Source organism: Carassius gibelio, chromosome B6, assembly GCF_023724105.1.
Source record: "Carassius gibelio isolate Cgi1373 ecotype wild population from Czech Republic chromosome B6, carGib1.2-hapl.c, whole genome shotgun sequence".
NCBI lineage: Eukaryota > Metazoa > Chordata > Actinopteri > Cypriniformes > Cyprinidae > Carassius > Carassius gibelio.
The window spans coordinates 13,101,697-13,122,882 of NC_068401.1; the positions used below are offsets into that span (position 1 = coordinate 13,101,697).

The 21,186-nt window shown below is 35.5% G+C and overlaps 1 protein-coding gene across 2 annotated transcripts in view; it reads left to right on the forward strand.

The window, feature by feature from the left end:
- pde4ba (phosphodiesterase 4B, cAMP-specific a) overlaps window positions 1-21,186 on the forward strand; it is a 138,241-nt gene that overhangs the window by 40,717 nt on the left and 76,338 nt on the right. Inside the window, exon 3 of one of the 2 annotated variants that reach the window (XM_052558280.1) lies at window positions 2,137-2,375. In XM_052558280.1, the coding sequence (XP_052414240.1) occupies window positions 2,137-2,375 (239 nt within the window). Of the gene's footprint in view, window positions 1-2,136; window positions 2,376-10,069; window positions 10,428-21,186 lie in introns of those variants that run through there. The other variant, XM_052558281.1, reaches the window with a different exon arrangement.

The following is a 21,186-nucleotide window of genomic DNA, read 5'->3' on the forward strand; positions in this document are numbered from 1 at the left end:
ATTTCGAAGATGCTTGTTTTACAAACAAGGCCCAGTTTGACGCCGGATTTGCACATCGTTTATTTCTTAAGGATAATGCAGTCCCAAAGAAAAAGGGTCACGATCGTGTGTTGGAACCGCGGGCGGTGAGTAAAACTGCTTCAAATATCTCTGTGTTGTTAACTTAGCTATCGGCGCGTAAGCACATCAAGTAAACAACATGCGATGTTGTCATCAAACTGCACTTTCCACATGTACAGCTTAAAAAAAAAAAAAAAAAAAAAGACGACAAAGTGGAACTTAGTCATTTTCCAAAACTGCTAAGCAAATATATACAGTTTAAGTACATACCACATAGAGACGTTACTGATGCAGCTCTTGTTAAATTTCAGCCTCTGGATCTGATTCTGGATCATAAATAAACAGCTGAATCTGACTGAAAGCCATGGTTTGTTTTTGCACTACAAGGCCCTTCATTGTCGAATGCGATATTTAAAGACCCTACGAGATGTTTTCTGGTAGCTCTGCTGTAATGAGAAAGATGCTTTTCCAACTCTTTTATTTACAGTAATATATATATATATATATATATATATATATATATATATATATATATATATATATATATATATATATATATATATATATAAAATAATAATAATAATCAATAATGCAATAATTAAATAATAATTAAAATAATAATAATGAAAATGTTATACTTCTGGAATTTTTTTTTCTAAAATTTAATTAATGTTATTCATGATTTAAGCTTTTTATTTATGACTTTTTAGTCAGTTGCAATTCACCCCCCAAGCCCCCCCACCCCGACAAATAACAATTTCTTTAGCAATTGCTGTGAAGTAATTTTTAGAGCTTAAAATAAATAGACAAAAATATATATGAATTAAAATGGGTATATCTAAAAAATAAAAATTATATAAATATTATTATGTGCTTTTACGAAATGCTTTTAATTTTTTATAAAGTACAATAAAATTTCAAATGAACTAGTGAAATATTAAAATAATCAAAAAGTACTTAAAAATACAAAGCTGTCACTGGGGTGGTACAGTAAGGTAGAAAAGCTAAAATGTACATCTTTTTACCTTATTTAACCCTAAATGACCCGTTATTAGTATCTTAAAGGTACATATTACCTCATGAAAGGTATCACTTTATTTTTGAGAGCGAGTGGTGTCTTAGAAGTTTGTTGTTTACATGTATGTGTGTGATAAAGGAAGAGAAAACATTCTATTTACATAACCTCAGAGAAAGACGCATGACACTTATTCAAACTGAAGTAGAACCGAGTCATTTTGTTGGTGAATCTGACTACTGGTTTTGTTGTGTGTATCTTTGTTTTTGTGGGCACCTTGTGAGGATGACTAAATTGATAGAACTCTTTGCTTGTCATGGTTTTGTAGTACACACAAATGAACAGCGTGTTCGCCGGAACACAGTGGTAATGGAAAATTTATTAGAGCGACTACAGCATATATCAATCACTGCAGTGTTTCTCCTATCTCAGCTCTGTGGGGGGAATTTTTTGTCTTTCCCTTTCCTTACAAAAAATACAAAGGAAGTATCTTGGTAATAAGGTTGTTTTTAGATGGTAGTACTTTGCTAACCAGTACCTTAATATTCATCTAAAAATATATCAGATGAATCAGGTTTGGTGCTTGTTTTAAACTTTGTAACAGCGCATGTATAGACTATAAAGATTTATCTGACACGTCTAATCCAAAAATTATTATAAAGGTATAATATTTAAAATATTATTTACAGATCTTTTCTGTTTTATTTAGACTTTCCAAACCTATAGCTTTTGTAAGTGCAGCAGTCTTCTGTTAAATGCTTTTTATGTATTTTCAAGAAACATAGAATACTTTGGCGCCCTCTAGTGGTTTGAAAACGTTACGATGTCTTTGTATAGTTCACTCAAATCTTTAATCACCTGAAAGCAATTGTTCTTTTTTTTGCCCTCTCTTTTTTCTCTCTCTTTTTTACTCGCTTTTATTTTATTGTATACATACAACTCCAGTGTAACTGGCTGAACATGTGCAGACAGTACAGCTCTTGTCATCAAAAACCTCATCTGCTGACATGGCCCTGCATTATTTTTAATACCTACATACCTCTCTTTTTTTTTCACTCCAGGACAGTAAAGAGCCTCCAGACTGCAGACTTAGTGAATCTTTCACATCTTCGGGTTGCACGCTGGGGGTGGACCTGCGGCGGAGGCGGCGCCGTTTCTCTGGTAACCTACAGTTGCCTCCTTTATCATGGCGGCAGATGGAAAGGTCCCGCAGTCCAGATGACGAGATCATGGCAAGACCAACTACTCTGCCCTTCGTCACGCCCCCTCGCATTGACATCACACCTGTGGACTCTGAGTGGTGAGTCCGTGTCAATCAGCTCCTTTCAATGCTCCTCAACTTTCATTTCAGAAGTCTAATATCTTATAAAATACATTAGATTTTTTCCATCTCAGTTTAAAATGCAGAGACATTCATTTTTTTTGTCTTGAAGAATGTAAACACTGGTTCTTCTGTGATTCATTTATTGTATTGATTGAGGTTTAATAATGGTTGGAAAATTGTTTTGGGAAACCTGTTTAAGAAATATTTTAATAATGCTAAATATTTTAATGGAAATGGTGATCTTTGAGAAAGAGTTCCTAAAGATCACAAAGAAAGTTCAAAAGCACAGAATTTATTTGAAGTAAAAATGTTTTGTAACATTTTAAATCGTAATGACCCCAAACTCTTGACAAAAGTGAGTGTTTTGTTTTATTTGGTTATGTCAGGTTCCCCCATTTTTTTAGCTGTAAAAGTCAGGTTGTTGTTTCATTACCTTTGGCTACCCTTTGGTTACCAATATTTTTCTTTGACAAATAATATATTTTGTGTTGAATTGAGGAAAGAAACTCATACATGGAAGGTGAGCAAATGATGATTTGGTATGATGATACATTTTTGGTTGAACTATTCCTTTAAATGTTTTGTTCGGTCTTTCTAATGTACTTGTACTTAATGTCTAAGCATCTGCAATATGCTTTACATATAACATATGCATATATGGAAGTCCTAAATTGCTGCATGATGCTCAGTCTTGTTGCCACGAGGAGAGGGTAATATGTTTGTAATCATCCATCAATAATTCTTCCTTTAATTTGTCTGCTAAAAAGATGTGATTTGACAGCCGAGTTGCAATTAGTGAGTTGCAATAGCTCGATGGGCCCACAGCAAATGCACCAATAAGACCAAAACACATTTGTTATTGGATGCTTATAATACTTTATATGATTAGTGTAGCTACAAATTAGATTTTTTTTAATCTGTCTGAAAATAAACAGGTCTGATTTTCAATATTTCAACTTTAGAGCACATAAGTTTGGTATGTTTGCTAAATGTTTTGTGTCAGATTACAGTAAATGCATTAAATTGGTAGTTGTTGTCGTTGTTTGCCAGTGGAGGGCAGCATTGAGACTAAAATAGGTCATGGTTTTTCTTCTCAGGTGTTTCTGTGTGTGACACCTCTGGTTTGGTAAACCTCATGTGCATTCATCAGTCTGCCCCCCAAAACACTCCAGACCCACATTTGCCATAAATGTATTAAAGTAGGCCAGTAGTATGCCCCTTTTAAATGGATGAAAAATTGAGATGTGGAAGTCTCATAATGTTTATTTAAAGAATAGGTCACCCAGAAACATAAGAAATCTAGTTGAATACCATGGCCACTCTTTTCCATAAAATGAAAGTGTATGAGGACTGTCAGGGACAAAATTATTAAAAAAGTGAATCATACCACCCTTATTACAGGTGTTTTGAGAGAAACAGAACAAGATTATGTAAGTTTTCACTGAAAATCTTGACATCTGCCATAACTATCTTTGGTGCATTTATGAGAGAAAGAAAATAATTTCCAATTTATGCATCCACAATTTTTTGAGGATATATCAGTGAATCGGTTGATCATGGCAACAAAATACCTCACTGGAAAAGTCACATAATCAGTTAAAATTTACTTAAATATCAAAACCAATAGTGTGACTATAATATGACTTCATTCCAGTTAGAATACTGGACACACACACGCACACACACACACACACACACACACACACACACACACACATATATATATATATATATATATTAGGGATGCACGATAATATCGGCACAACATCGGTATCGGCCGATAAAAGCTTAAAATGACCATCATCGGTATCGGCCGATATGAATATTTCTGCCGATGAGCCAAACCGATATTCTCCAAGTGAAATAATTGACCTGTTTTTCAGGTGTGAATGTCTGTCTACATTTGTAAAATAATACATTTATGGTAGAATCAGTACAGAAGAGATACATGGATTTCTCTTCAGTAAAATGAAAGTTTAAATATATCAGGTGAAAAATTTGTATATATATTGATATCGGTATCGGCATCGGCCAAAATCATTTTGAAAATATTGGCATATCGAATATTGGCCAAAATCCAATATCGTGCATCCCTAATATATATATATATATATATATATATATATATATATATATATATATATATATATATATATATATATATATATATATATATATAAATAACTAAAACGAGTAAAGACACTGGCAAGCATTCATTATTTGCCCTGCTGTCTCACACTCTTGCATTTCTGCTCTTGTTAGAGCTCCTGTCTGTTTGATGTGTGTGTTAGGAGAATCAGGAGACAAGGTTTAGGGAAAGTGCTATATTTGGAGCACAATTATTTTCCTGTTGACGTGACACTGTTGCAGATTGATTTGGGCGCTCCCAGGTGGCTTGTGGGATAGCTTTATGGGCCAGGCATAAGCAATGATGCTGGAGGACAGACACTACAGGGAACTGAGCTGTCTGCCAAGCGAATTCATCAGTGACTTTACCCCCTTTCTAGGGACTGAGTGCTCTATTGTGTGCGAGTGATTGTGTGAGAGAGAAAGAAACATTTCTGACATCAAGTCAGGGAGACAGTGTGAGGCAGATTCATTCAGAAGTGCCTTTGCACAAGACCTCCTCACACTCTTGTGTCCGGGTCAGATCGAGGTCTGTTTAGTCCTAATCTGTCACTTCCTGCAGGATGAATGGCTGTATAATGTAAGAACATGTCTGTCTCTGTGACGTTTAGTTGTCATCATATCTTGGAAATATGAATATACTGACCCTGAAATATGCATGGCTTTATTTTCTGAGGAACACAAAAAGAGAAGTTTAGCAGAATGTTGTAGCTGCTTTTTTTTTCAACGAGACATAAAAAGGACCATTTAGTGTGTATACACAGTATTGTGTATTTTTTTTACACCAATGTGTGAGTTCATGTAAACACCCTAACAACATTTACATTGGCCAATATTTTGATTATAGGTTTTAAAATACATTATCAGTTAATTGATAAATAAATCATTTATCTGTATCTGAGGATCTCTAAACCAGTTGCTAAATATTATTCAATGTGCTCCATAGAAAAAAGGAAAAATGTATGGGTTTCAAATGCATCTTGGTGATTACTAAAAGTTACTCAAAAAAGTTAAATTACTGATTACCTCTTTAAAATTGTAATTTGAAAACATTACCAATTACTGCGTTTAAAAAGTAATCAGATTACTAATTACTTTTAAGTTACTTTCAAGTTTACTTTACTTTTCAAAGTGTTTTAAGTTATCAAACCTAAAAAATACACTGCAAAGTGAAACTTATAATCCTTTCAGTAATTTCATATTCACTGAAAAATTACATAAGTATCAAAACAGGACCTTTAATGATCACTTGCATTTATTTTCTGATAAGAGTGAAAGTAACTTGGCAATTGTTTATGCAATTTTAGCAATTTTACAGTTAAGAGTAATATTTCATTTGAAACTTTAAAAGGTCTTTTTTTGTATACACACACAATACCAACAAAAATATTGTGCTTTTGTAAAATATAGAAAACAAACAGGGTGGTGTTTCTGCAGTCTCAGTCTCGAATATCTTCATTCGTGTATGTTCTTTCCCTGTGTTATTTTCTCATTACTCGTGGCCTTTCTTGCGCAAGATTAGAATCATCTTTCTCAAAGGATTTTGTTGATGGTGTCCTTCAAAGCTCTTAGTGGAGGGTTTTAAGACATCACCTTTCATATGACCCTTCACCTGAAAATGCCAGAGAAGCCATCAGACAAGGATGAAGATGAAGGATGGCTTGATCTCACACACACACACACACTCACTAACCAGCTGTACCATTAGAACGTGTTCAAACTGTGGTCACAGTCGGACATTGTGTGTGCGCAAACAATTTTGTTGGAATAGAGGCATCAAGCTTTTATGTTTCTAGGCTTGATTTGTGCTTAGAGACCAATTAATCGAGGCCTTCTGAGGCCTGCAGTTATCAGCTATCCTCAAATCAAACTGACCTGCATTTCCCACACTGTCAAATACAGTGTATCCTGCCGTGGAGTGGAGTGCTGATTCTAATAATTTGAACTTTGAACTTCAGGAGTAGTACCAGCTGTAGTATAGTGTCAACGGCCATAATTAAACTAGATTTGCATTTCAGTTTTTTTGCTTTGGTTCTGTGTAAATTAAATACAGCATTACAGTTGCTTTGCCATTGTTAGGTAAATTAGCATGACTTGTTATTTCATAGCACAACTTCTGTGCTGTCTTTGTTGTGCAAAAGTGGCAATATATGGTAAAATATATAAAAATAAAATAGAAACAATTGTTAAATGTGAATGAGTAAGAAAAAAGCCCAAATGCAGTTCACTTATAAATATTGCAATGCCACCATCAAGGTAATTAGATTTTAAGTAGTAAACATTTCTGCAGTGCAAAACAATTTGAGATTTTCAAATTTTAATCCTTTAGCAGGGCATTCATTTGCAAAATCTAGAAAGCGATGTTAACATATGTTAAATGTTTTGGGATGAATTAATGGCTTTGTGTATCTATAACTAGCTTTCTAAAAAAGTTTTTTTTGGTGGCAATAAAAATAGATACATTTAAACTCAAACTTGTACCTTGTATGTTATTTAATATTTTAGGCAGAAACCACAACTGATACATTAAACGTTTAGGGTAGAGGGAATCTTCTTGATCTTACAGGTTCACAAAATACTTAATACCCAACACTGTGAAGGGTGAGAAATAGCTGGGAGATGTTGGTAAGCGTTTAGGAGACAGCTTCTAACAAATTCTAATCATGTGAAAAGATTTTAAATTTCACTCTGCAGGGGTTGTGTTTGCCCTCATTCTCATTCCTCTTGTCTAAGCTTTCTATTTTGCCTCGTTATGTCCCTGTTGGTTCCCAGCATCTCTCATCCTTTTTACAATATGAACTAGCATTGGGAGCCATATGACTTCCCTCATCGCAGCAGTCAGCAGTAAGGAAATGTCTTTATGTAAGACTTTCAGTTATGTAAGACCTCTCCACTTAGACTCCATCAGTGAATAGGCTCACGACTCAGAAAGGTCCGTCAGAGTGACTTGATCACATTCCTCGTCATTGAACTCGTGCTAGAGTCACATTACTACACAAGGCTTGGATTTCACAATAATGCAATCCCCTGCTAAGGACAGTAGTAGTAGAAGATTAGAAGTAAATGTGAAATGGCAACTCAAAGTTTATAGGTTCAAATCCTAGCAGCAGTGACTCATGAACTGTTAACATTTAGTAAGCCACATTATTGAAGTTTGATCCCAGAGGACTGTCTGTTGGTTAAGGAAGTGTTTGCTAAATGGAAGTCATACAACCAACAGGGTCATCAAAATGGTGTTTACAGATTTGCACTGCAGTTTTTCACTATGGTGTTATCTACCTACAGGGTAGCTGATATGTCAATAAATAGAATAAAAGCCCCAATTTCCCCACGGTAGGAGCCAGTTTACCACAATGAGCAAGATCTTTAGGGGAATACAAAGCAGATTATACATGGACAGTCTCTACATTGCAAAATCTGCACTGAAACCGTGTTTACGGAATCAGACATATCCTGCTAAAAGCATTTTTCCTTTGTTCATGCTATGTTCGCATAACAGTTTTCGTTACAGTGCGTTGATGTCTGCACACACTTTACATCTACTTGTGCACATACAACAGCAAATGTGTAAGTGATATGAGTGCTCCAAAAAACTAAGGTCCACTGGGTAGTTCATGAGTGCCAAACACGTCCATGAGCACTCATTGTCCATATAGTATATTATGGCTTAAATACTGAACTGTGCACTAGATGGAGTAGAATGCAGAAGATAAAGTGTACCCAGGCCTTAAGGTTTTCTTGAGAGGAGGATGTTTAAGACTAGTCAGCTAGTCACCGAGGTGCCTCAAGGTTCAGTTCTTGGTCCCTTTAAACTTTTCGATATATATATCCTAAATCATTGTAATTTTTAGGATGACCTTGTTTAAAGTGAATGCAGCAAAATCAGTAGACCCTGTTAAGGTGAACGAAGTAGACCAACTAAAGGTCAGTAAACAACTTGATACTCATTCCATATATACTGATATTTATAATTAAACTGATCTTAGTGACTTTCTAGTATCTGTCTCTCTCCTCTCTCAATTTCAGAATCTCAACCAAGTTTAAACCCTGATCTTTGCTTGCCAAAATAAGGGAATTTCAGTTATATATCATAGGTCTTCTGTGTTGAAAGATCTGTCAAAACAGCTGGTAAAATATAAGATTTTACCATCTGTTCCAACTTTTTTGTTTATCCTCTCATTCATAATTTTTTTTCCTGTTCTCCTTACTTCCTCTTCTCCTTCGTCTCCATGGTGAAGTCCTGGCTGCCGGAGGGTGTTGACTGTACTTCCATTCTTCAGCATGTCTCTGTGAGAGCCAGAGATAATCTTGCTGTGTTGCTGTCACACAGGGCGAGCGATTTGCTGTTTCACGTTCAAACGTGCTTTGAAGTGCATTCAGCAATGCACCTCCAGAAGTCACATCACGGTTTTGCAATTTGTTTCATTAGGTATTTATTGTTGTATAGGTGTCTAGGTGCCATCTGACTGAACATCTGAACACGTTACATGAAATGTTACTCAAAGGATCATGTGCGTTGTTTTTCCTGGGTAGTTGATAAAGGTAAGCATGTTCAATTAAATATATAGTGAAGGAATTCACACGCTCTCCTTTTCTCTTTTATACATTTATTTTGTTTTCTGTCCATCTGAATGTTCCATTTAAATCATTTTCTCTTTCCAATTCACTCCTATTATTTTCTCTTCAAAACCAGCCACTTCAGTATCTAAACCTTTATTTACCTCAGAGCAATATTTATTTCCCCAGACACTGTTAATCCTGGGCTTAAATTGCCTTTTGGATTTTTTCTTTTATCTGTGTCTTGAACGCCACTGAGCTGTGAAAGGGCAGAAGGCCTCATCAGAATTCAGCCAGAGACACCCATCAAACTAACCACAGCTCATCCAATCAGTTGCAGGGAGGGGTGGAGCTTTTACCGTCACTATGCACATTTTCTCAGGGCTTTTTATAAATCCAAGGATCTCAAAGCTATTCCATTTATTTTCAAAGCAGACAGCACCTGGGGTAGCAGAATTGGATGCACTCAGTTGATTCCTTCCTCCAGATTTTCTCTCTGCATCACAAAAAGCTCTACCTGGTAGTTCCTGAAGAGAGGAGCCACTGATGGGAGAGAAGACCTGTTCTTGCCCATTGTTGAATAATTTAAGATGGAGTTTCCTGGAGCTGAGTGAAGTAAGTGCGAGTCTAAGGAGCTGCGAGAATGGAGCAGGAGGTATGAGTGGGAGACAGACATCTAAATAAAAGAAAAAACACTGGACATCCAAGTTCCTTTGAAGTCAGTTATGTCTGTATAGGAGAGACAGACAGTCTTTCATCTCTCGTTTTGCCTAAAAACAGAAAGACAGAGAGAGGTGTGGTTATAGATACAGAGAGAGAGAGTGTGCTCTTTCTTTTTTTCTTGTTCTCGCCAGGAAGGAGGTGTGACTGCACTGACGGGGACGGCTCTCAGTGTGTCAGTGGAAGTGAATGAGAGAGGATTATTCTACTGCATTGCCGAAAGCCTAAGCTGACAGAGGAAGCGAGAGAATAGAGCAGCTCAAGCGCACACATTTATTCCTGTCTGACACACAAAACATCAGCCTGCATGTCATAACCTCTAGTTAACTGAGAGAAACGGAGGGAATTGTTGGTAGTGTGACTCAGAAAAGGGCGAAATAGGGCTGTTTCAACCCGCAGCATCACCATGTCATCCAATGAGCTGAGTGCTCCGGAATTGGACCCCTGCATTCGTACCTTTAAGGAGCACATGCATTTGGAGCTGGAGCCTCCGAGACTGGGTGCCGGCAACAAGCGCATCACCTCCCCCAAAATATCACCCCGCAGCTCCCCGCGCCTCTTCCGCAAGCTCATGGTTAACAAGGGCGTCCGCCACAGGCGCCGATTCACCGTCGCACACACCTGGTAAGCCTGTCTGGGGTATAAAGGGTAAAGAGTGGAGGATCGCAAGAGGAATTTTAGATGGGGAGGGTTTTACTACATTGTTTGAGTTTTTTATTTTTATTTTTTATGAATGACACTGAATTAGTTTGGATAAATGTTATTATGGTTCAGTGAGGTGTGCTGTCACTGCAGGCGTGATTATCGAAGTGCTATGACCAACATTAGATCTTAATGAAAAAAGAAACTAGTGAATAATGCGTGATGTGTCGACTGCCAGAGAAGCTAAAACAACAGGGCAATTCTGTCAATGTGATGTGGCATGTCAGTGCGATGCTCTCTTTGCTCTCTCTAAGTGGAACCATCTCAGTCTCCTTTCAGGAACAAGTAAAGACTATTAACCGTTTCTCTGATTTTAGAGGCATTGTTTGCTTAAATGGTAGATATGAATTTTATAGGTTTTTAGCAATGTCAATAGATTAAACATAGCCTAGTCAAACCCACAGTAATATTAATAATAAAAACGTGTATATACATAATGTTTGTTATATATTTAAAATAATTTTGCATTGATTTCTTATAATATCTATTCAAATTAATAAAGAAATATTTATAGTGTATAAATGTGAATACATGAGTATATATTTTATGTGTAATGTAATTTTGTGAAACTGTGCATCTATATTTGTTTATCAATATCTTAACATACAGTTAAAAACAAAATATTAAATTTATATAAAACAAAAATTCATAATTGTAATGTATTTTGGCAATGAACTTCAGTGCATGTTAGGCAATTGATGTTAATGCCAAATAAACTCTCCTCCATATTAATTATCTGAAACATTCATTTACAAAATGAGATGCTATTCTTGTCATTTCTCGTAAAAGTGTGACCGTTCAAAGCGCCAGCTTTAAAAGAAGGTTTTGCATCACTCAAAATAATAACATAGCAAAATATCACTCTTATCGCTTACTCTAGCAATTTGAAAGCTTTGTGTCGTGAGATGCTTCCTGTCTATTGGAGAGATTGGATCACGGCTAGGAGGATGTGGGCAGGATATGATGTGACACGGAAGGTTTTTATCCCTTAGTAAATAGAACATTTGTCATCCTGTCTAGACTCTTGCTACGGTAATGTTTTTACAACAATGGAACACCGAGCCGCTTTTTAGGAGAGATCCTATTGGATCCAATGAAAAAATTGTGACCATGTGCAAGAGTATTTGAGATTTATCTTCTAGAATGCACGGTTTTGTTCGCAAGTCATGATGTATTTGAACTGGACCAGGCTTTGTACTTGTTTTAGCCCCTGGAATTGAAACCATTAAGATGTGTTATTCTTGGAATTGAGCCTTGAATGTTCCTCACACATGTACCTCTATGGGAGAACTGTTTCAAATCCATTCTGTGTCTAAAAGGTGTACCTTCATCTGCTTAGTTAGCTAGGCAGAGTATGTTTAAGGTTTAATGTATCAAGTACAATACACACTGTGACTGGATTACACCGTGAAACATGCACAGCCACCAGCATCTATGCATTACTCACTCAGACAACCATTAGACACAGACAGAAGAGCTTTTAATAGAGGAAGTATAATGTTGCAGACTGCAATAACTGCTGTGATTTGTATGATTATAGTGGCTGAGACGTTTAGCACCAATCTGCTGCTCACAATGTCAATGGAAGTGCACGCTTTCAATCTCAACGATTCATAAATTGAACCACAAATGGAATCAGAGTGATTTGAAATGTCATAGCCGGTCTCTAAAGGAATACTGTAGGCTTGAGTTCTGGATGTCATCTTTTTCGACCTGTCTTAATCTGACAGATTCAAACCAGTGTATAGTTAATGGTTTTCTGGACCTAGATGCTACGTCTAAATGCAACCTGAATGTCCTCCGATGTTCGGATGGAACTTTTGCAACTCATCGAACATCTTTTCGCAGATGCGCATTGTGTAGCCGGTGGTTTTACATTTTGTGCAACAGAGCATCTGAATTATTGTGAGTGGAGGCTTGTGTCATAGTTCTGTTCGTGGTTTGGTCCTTGCTGTATTAGGTAACACACATTGGGAATGGATGGGGGGGCAGGGTTGTCTTGAGGGAGTGAGGTGGTGCATGAACATTGAGGTGGAGAAAAGACAAGTGCAGTGGTGTGGAAAACATTGCTGTATAGAATCTCATGCCTTCGTAAATTACGCTCAAGGAGAAAATGAAAGGACAATTTCCGATTAACCTTAGTGTGAGTTTAAATTATGTTTTGTTCATATTAAATATATATTTATTTGAGAGTGGCAGGAAATTTTGGGGGGAGAGAGAGGCAATGGGGTCGAGACATGTTGCAGGTCAGACTCAAACCTGCAGTTTTCACATGATCAACACTCACAGTGGGAATGTGCTAAAATTGCTGTGCCATGTCTCACACATTTCTCTTATGTTTTTTTTTTTTAATTGAAATCAAATTTTTTATTATTATTATTTACAAAATATATATATTTTTGCTTGTTACAAGTAATTATAATACCATATCCTAATTAGGCAATGAACACAGGTTTTTCCATGCTAACCTGCATTTCTGTCCTAATAAGCTGTGACAAGTGACATACATTTTGTTGATTCCTTTTCATTCTTGATCTGCTAAATGGCTTTAAAGTTAAAAGAAAAAGAAAAACTAAAAAATGTTTAAAATTTACAGATGTTACGGAAAGACCAGTGTGGATGAAAATGTAAATTCACAGAATGCCTTAAAGTCATTTCTTCAAAATGTAACTCACTGCAAATTCCACTTTTACTCCTTTTAATTCCAGTTCTGTGTCTTGTGGCACATGGCCAATATAATTAAAATTCCAACTCATGAATTTAAAGGGAGCCAATTCTTTCATTCAGCTCTGTTGATTGTATCACTTGATTCACACTATCAGTGTGAACAGACAAATTACTTGTTGCTTGTTCTTGACACAGTGAAAAACATTTTACATTTAGAGATGATTAGACCGTTTTCTTCAGGTGTTGAAATTAAATCTGAAGGTTATCAAATGCATATTTCAAAATGGAAGACAGATATTTCTAAATATATAATGCTAACATCCCCTCAGCTGAATCTAAAACAAGAAAAAATCTGCATCCTACCTTTTTTTCATACTAATCTGCTTTCTTCTTCATCTAATGAGATATTCTTTCTTTCTGCCTCCCTAGGGCCTAATATTTGGATCTGTTCCCTCTCTCTGTGGGAAATATTACTGTATACTATATTAGCATACATAAACATCTAAAGCATTCCCCCCAAAAGTTTGGTACACTCTATTAAAAGTTAAGCTAACGACTCCTTTCCGTTACTCAGTTCCGTTACTGTGGCTTTGGTTTTTTTTTTTTCACAGATGTCTCTGCATCTCTTTAAACCTGGCTCAGTGTTTGCTTAATTTTAAACCTAGCTTCACGCTTGTACAGTAAGATACTTTATTTGGACACACCAGTGACTTAAATGGCCCAGGGTTACTAATTATGTTGGCGTGTTTTGTATTTTGGGTTGTAAACTAGCCTTCCTGTCCCCTAGTCTGTCTGAAAGTGCTTGTTTACTCTGTGTTGTGCAGCAGGTCTATGTTTATGCTCCTTTGCCTGCTGGATTCATCAGGCCACTGAACTGGAATGGTTGATATTCAGAACAGTCGGTGAAGAAGAGAGATCTGTGCATGCACAAAAGTGCACGCACACACATACTCATACATATTTGCTTTCTTTAATATGACAGGCCTGAATCCGATGCCATGGGGTCACATCTCAGCCCCTGGCACATATCAAGAATCGGAGCCTTTTAGTGTGAAATTATATTTAGTGTTAAGCCAAGCACAATGTGCGAAATATTCAGATTTTTTTCTTCTTTTTAGTGGGGCATGTACACTTTGTTTTTGTATTGTATAAAATGAATGTGCTTTTGTTGTACTCGGATGTTTATATGCAAGTACATACAAACCAACAAATAAATAAATACATTTAAATTAAAATTAAAATCTTTAAATATTTGATAATGATGTATTGACATTTTAGACCGAGAAGAACCAATTAATACCACAAAACATAACTTGAATCCCTTACTAATACTACTTGATAGCTCTGCTGTTGATTTTCCACCAATGATGTCACTTCCTGGAAGAGATGTCATTAAACCACTAGTATTTGTTAGTTAAGGGAAATTTACAAAAATCCAACCAGAGCCAGTCTAGATTGCATTCAAATCACATTTATCATGAATTTACCACTTGTCTTTTACGATTTATTTATTAAAAAATAAGGTCTAGAGTGTGACAGTATATCTTTTTATATTGTAGTGTTTTTAAAATTAAGATTTGATTAAGAAATACTATCTAATAAGATTACATCTTTAAAAATTGTGAGTTTACTACAGCACTTTTTACAACATATGATGGGCACATGATCGTATAGAGAAACAGCAATTAGGAAAGCTGCATGGTCAATACCTATATTAATGACTTGCTTTTAGTACGAAAGGTAGGAGAGTGGTGTGGTCTTTAAACAAAGTGCTGAGTAACAGGATAAACAGAACTAACACGGGCACACTCTCATTAGACACACACACGGTCAATTGCTTTTTGAACCAAAGCGGGGTGAAGTACAACAGCGCAAGTGATATGGTTTCAGCATCTCTTCCTCTCATTCGATTGACGTTGCAAGTTTTAGGTGAAGAGCTAAAAAGATCATTTGATAAACAAGTTTACCAACAGCTTTATCACATAACAGATATGGTGTTGCACACACTTTAGATTGAACTAGTGATTTCTGACCTCACACTCAATAATGCGTGTCAGCAGTAATACTAATGCAAACACACACTCACAGTTCCTTTGTTAGGCTGTCAGTACATTTAATTAAAGATGTGGAAAAAGTGCATGTGTGTGTATTATACTTTATGTTTGCTGTGTTCACATCAGTGTCATGACTCATTGAAACAAGATAAAGATACATTTTACATAATTTTTCATTTATTGACAGAACTGTAACAACCAGTCAAGCCATTTTATATAAGTGGGGTAAAAAAAGTTTATACTGTACCTCTAGTGAAAATGATTATATTTTACCTTAATTTTCATTATTATGTATCGATATTATCACTTGTTTTAGCTTATTATTTTTTTTACCATATAATTACGACTTTTGAACCCAACTGTGGAGAAGAAAATGTTGTGCCAACATTGTAAGAATAGCTAGGTGACCTTTTCACTTGCCGGTTGTTGTTAATGCACCTCATTCCCTGGCTCTCAGACATTTTCAGGCTGGTAGACTCACTTTTTGCCAGCGAGTTAATCAGTCTCCAGGGCTGAAGTATCTGGAACACAGCGGGTCTCCTGGAAGCAGACTCTCTCAGCTGGATTTATGGCTGCAGTCTCATCTACTCCATAATTATTACGCTATCTTTCACAAGACCGCCGGTTAAGGCCCACAAAAAAAAAAAAAAAAAAAAAAATGGGACAACAGTTGTAGTTTAGGGTTAGAGAAGCTAAGTTTCACAAGTGATGTCACCAAACAAGCAACATCTCTCTCTCTCTCTCTCTCTCTCTCTCTATATATATATATATATATAAAGTGAATTGACCGGCAAAAAAACATTATTTCTCGCTTCTGTCTTTATGACAGTAATAGACACAGTTGGGTCTATTTTATAAAAGACATTTTTTTACTAAATGTAAAACTGAAAAAGTTTCTGTACAGTTATGCCATACTGTTCCCAAAGCATACAGGCTTTAAAACTGCATAAAAAATTCATGATTATAAGACTGTTCGCATTATCTGCTCAAATGATCTCCTCAGATGAGTGATTACTGTTTCCATCCCGCCACCCATTTATTTTGCTGTCTGCTAGATCTTTAATCTATCAGTGTCTCAGACAGAAAGTAAACACTTGTAACATTAGTTTTTTGTCCCAAAGCCATGATTAGGATATCAAAGTGGGCTCAGCGAGCTGGACAAGACGAGGCAGTGAAATATAGAACTGCACAGGAAGAGCTCATTTCAATGCTGACGTTAATGATGCGGATGTCACGCATGCCCTGGAAAGATCATCTTTTAATGCCCACATGGATTTTGTGAGATTAGAGCATATTTGAGTTTATATGATGTGCATTATGTTACAAACATATGTATTTATAACACACTTTATTTTAAGGTCCAATTCTTGCTATTAACAAATCATTAACTATGACATTTGCCTCAATAAACTACAAATTTGCTGCTTGCTAATAGTTAGTAAAGTAGTTTTAGGTATTTAGCAAGATGTAGAATATGCTCATGCACAATATATGCTTTATAAATTCTAATAAACAACCAATAAAATAGGCATGCTAATAAGAAACTATTTAATAGGGAGAATTGGTCCCTATACTACAGTGATACCTATATTTGTTGTATTTTAGTGGATTAATAATTTTGTTGTTAAACGTGGTAAGCATATGCAAGAAAGACTGAACTCAAGACTAGTCTGTGGTCTGAATGTACAGTAGCTGTGTTACTGACTCACCTGACATCCTTTATCATGACAGCAATCCCGTTGAGAGTTGCCCTCGCACTGTATTGTGGGACCATTGCAGCATCTTCCATTGCAGTGGTTTTGTCATGAATAAACCAAAAGCCAAATGCACTCTCTGCTCTTAGTGTTCCCCGTTTGTTTGAGAGTGATTTCAGTCGAAAAAGCTTTAACGGACATGTGTGTTTGTGTACTAGCGGGACACATTAACTACTAATGGTCTGCTCTAATGTGAAGCATACTTGAGACATCACGGCACTGTTTCTGGTTTGAACTTCAAGCAAACACTTCTCAGTTTTTCTGTGTCTCCCTCCATCAAGATCTCCCAAGCTAGCCAGAAATGTAGGATATTTATCGTTAGTGCACATTTTACACACTTGTATTTTTAGCATCTCTATGTGGAACAGTGTGCAGGAAAAAAAAATCATCCATTAATATAAATAGGAATTCCTAGCTTTCTTCAGGTACACTACTGTTCAAATATTTAGGATCAGTATATATATATATATATACATACACACACACACACACACACACACACACACAGACGTTCAAATGTTTGGTCACAGTAAGACTTGTAATGTTTTTTAAAGAAGTTTCTTCTGCTCATCAAGTCTACATTAATTTGATCAAAAATACAGAAAAAAAAAACAGTAATCTTGAATATATATATATATATATATATATATATTCAAGATATATATATATATATATATTCAAAAAAAAAAAAAAAAGAATATGCAAGACTATATATATATATATATATATATATATATATATATATATATATATATATATATATATATATATATATAAAAAGAATAAAATGAATATGAAGAATGACAAGAGAAATTCATATTCATAACAAGAATATGAATAAAAAGTTAAAAGGCATTTATTCAAAATATAAATATTTTCTAACAATAAAACTTTGCTATCACCTCTTAACAATTTAACACATCCTTGCTGAATAAAAGTTTTAATTTCTTTCGAAAAAAAAAAAAAGAATTAATAAAAATGTACTAACCCCAAACTTTTGAACACCAGTGTTAGAAAAACATTCCTATTTTAAATAAATGCTGTTCTTTTTAAATTTTTATTCATAAAAGAATCCTAAAAAAAGTATCACAGGTTCCATAAAAATATTCAGCAGCACATCAGTTTACAGCACTGATAATATTAGAATGATTTCTGAAGGATCATGTGACACTGAAGACTGGAGAAATGATGCTGCAAAATTCATCTTTGCATCACAAAAATAAATTATACTTTAAAATATAGTCAAATAGAAAACAGTTATTTAAAATTTTAATATTTCTCAATATTGATATATTTTTTTTATCCAATGAATACAGCCTCGGTGAGCATAGACTTCTCTAAAAACAACATATTTCACATTAACTTCTAAACAGTAGTTTGTCATACACTTACATACTTGGTTTTCTCATCAAAATAGGATTCATAAAGAGACTGTATGTTGCATTTTATGTGTCCTTGCATTTCCAGAATGGCAGGTGGACTTTGAGTCATTGGATGTCAGCTGTAACACCAGATCAGTTTGTCATGCTCTCCAGATTGCCAATGTGAATGCCAAGAGATTTATTAGGGGCTTTATCTGGTCTCTGATTCAAAAGCTGTCTCTAAATATGAGCGTGTATCCTTTTATTGAATATATGTTCTCTTTTAATCACTACAGACTGATGGTACATGGCCTGGTGCAGTTTTGCAGTGCCTCATTAGAGCCTGCAAGATACAATTTTGCTTCTTAAGAAAGTCCACCCACTCCCTTAAGATTCTTTTAGGTCTCATTAACAGCCTGTTCATTATGAAGTACCTACTGAACACACACACACACACACACACCACAGGTGACCACTCTCCTACACTTCAACTATAATTAGAGCAGGGAGCTGAATTTGGTTTTGTTTTTTTAACTTGCTTTCATAGCCCGTGCCCACCACAGCGTAGACACTGAGCTGTCTGTGACATTCGTGTATGAATGTGTGCCACTGTAGTCCCTTAATAATGGTGCACAAAACAAATGAATAGTACTTTTGGAAAATATGATTTAAATGATGTACAATCACATATGATGAACAGCCCAGTCATGTCTGTGACCTTGAAAAGGTTGTTTTGTTCTACACTACCAAGGTTGTATCGTCTTCTGTGTTCACCATGGCTGCATCAGAAATATGGTAATTACAGTATTATTACAATTTAAAATGACAATTATTTGAATATATTTAAAAATGTCATTTATTTCTGTGATGGCTGATAGCTGAATTTAGCAGTCATCACTCAAGTCTTAAGTGTCACATGATTCTTCAGAAATCATGTAATATTCTTGAAACAATGCACTATGGTGAAAGTGTTTTGAGGTGATTACTTGACTGATTATCGGTATGATTGAATATCAATTGATAATCTGCTGGTGATCATGCATCTGATAATCCTAATTTGCATAGGAAGGAATAAATGTTTTACACTTTTTCTTCAAGTTTTTTATCTTGAAAAATCCCACAGCCAGAGTCTTTTCATTGAATTTGAATGTGCATTTCAGGTATAGTGGCTTGAATTGGTGTGTTTTTTCAATATAATGTCTTTCCTGAATATGGCACAATAATAAGCCTAATTTACATAGAAAGAAGAAGAGATTTGCTCTGTAAAGATGACTCATGCATGTCGTAGAGCTAGACTGGCGTAGAAAGAAGTTTAAACTGGTGCTGAAATACGGAGCACTGCTTAGTGAATTTGCAAGTCTTTTTTTTTTCTCCATTGGTAATCTCGTTCCACACTAATAAGGACAAGGAAGGTGGCACATTGCTCTTTCTGAGCGTGCATGCTTGTGTGTGTCTTCCATGTGTATGTGTTAGTCTACTCCACTCTGCAAAATCTATTTATTGCTCTCCAACCTTTGTCCTTGAGTTTTTCATGTGTATTTATGTCTCAAAACCTTTGCTTGTCATGCGGATGGATTGTTTCTTCATTGTATATATACCCTAATTCCTATAGGAACTGAGAAGAAATCAATGTAAGTCCCACATTCAGTTGCTGAAGCATTGGAATGCACAGTGTATAGTGTTAGCAACCTTTTCCTGTCTGGCAACACTCATTTGAAGGTCATCATTTCACATTTCTCTGATGGAATGCAGTAATAAAGGTTTTCAGTGTACAATGCAAGTTTGGGTAATGGTATTTTCCAAATGTTAAGTAGAATGCGATTTGAATTCTTTAATTGGACATGCAAGTCCTTGCAAAAGAGCAAATGAGTATTTTTTTTTTTTAAATACTTGAAATTGCTTTGTGACACTCATGACATTCAGCAGACACCTTAACATAAAAAAGTAAAGGCAGCTAAAGAAGAAGTATTTTTTACGCTCAAGATTTAGTAATCAGTATTTATTTAATGGGAAATTACAATAAATGATTCAAATGTATTATTGTAAATATTAGTAGAAATTACTATTTTTGTTTTTGTTGTTGTTACATATTTATAACTTAAGTATGCTCAGTTTTATTTTGGCAACACTTTACAATAAGGTTGCATTCGTTATCATTAATTAACATAATCCAGGGTTCCTCAGTAGGCGGTAACTTACATTGTGTCTACACCAGATGCGAGCGGCGCGGCGCAATGCAACAAAATACAATAGAACTTATTATAATCAGTGATGCTGTCTACACTGGATATGGCGCAACAAATCCCCAACAGAAAACTCGTTCTATTTATGACGTCCTGACATAAAGTTCAAATGATTTGCAATGCTTTGTCGTGTCCAGTGTAGATACAATGTGACAGCAAAAACATGGAAAAGTTAAAGTCGTGACATTTGTCAAGTATGGTAGCCCATACTCGGAATTGGTGCTCTGCATTTGGACTGAACAGTTTTGAGAGATTGAGTGATACCATCTTTATTATGAATGCTGGTTCGCAGTGAGTTCACAGTTTTAACGTAAGTTTGCTTTAGCCTAATTTATTTTCAAGATCTGAGGTAAAATATATATTGTTGTTTTCACTATGTCTATAAAGATCATGCAAATAATATTCAAACTCACATTAAACATGTTTAACATTGAATAAAGCATATAATCATTACCTGAGATTATCACTGTCATTTGTATGTATTCTATTTTAGAAATGGTTTTTATTTTCTGCAACATCGTGGCAGGAACAACCGTGTTGTTTATTGTCACGTGTCACTGCGGGGTGGTCAGGACTTAGGACAAAAACTACATGGAAAAGAT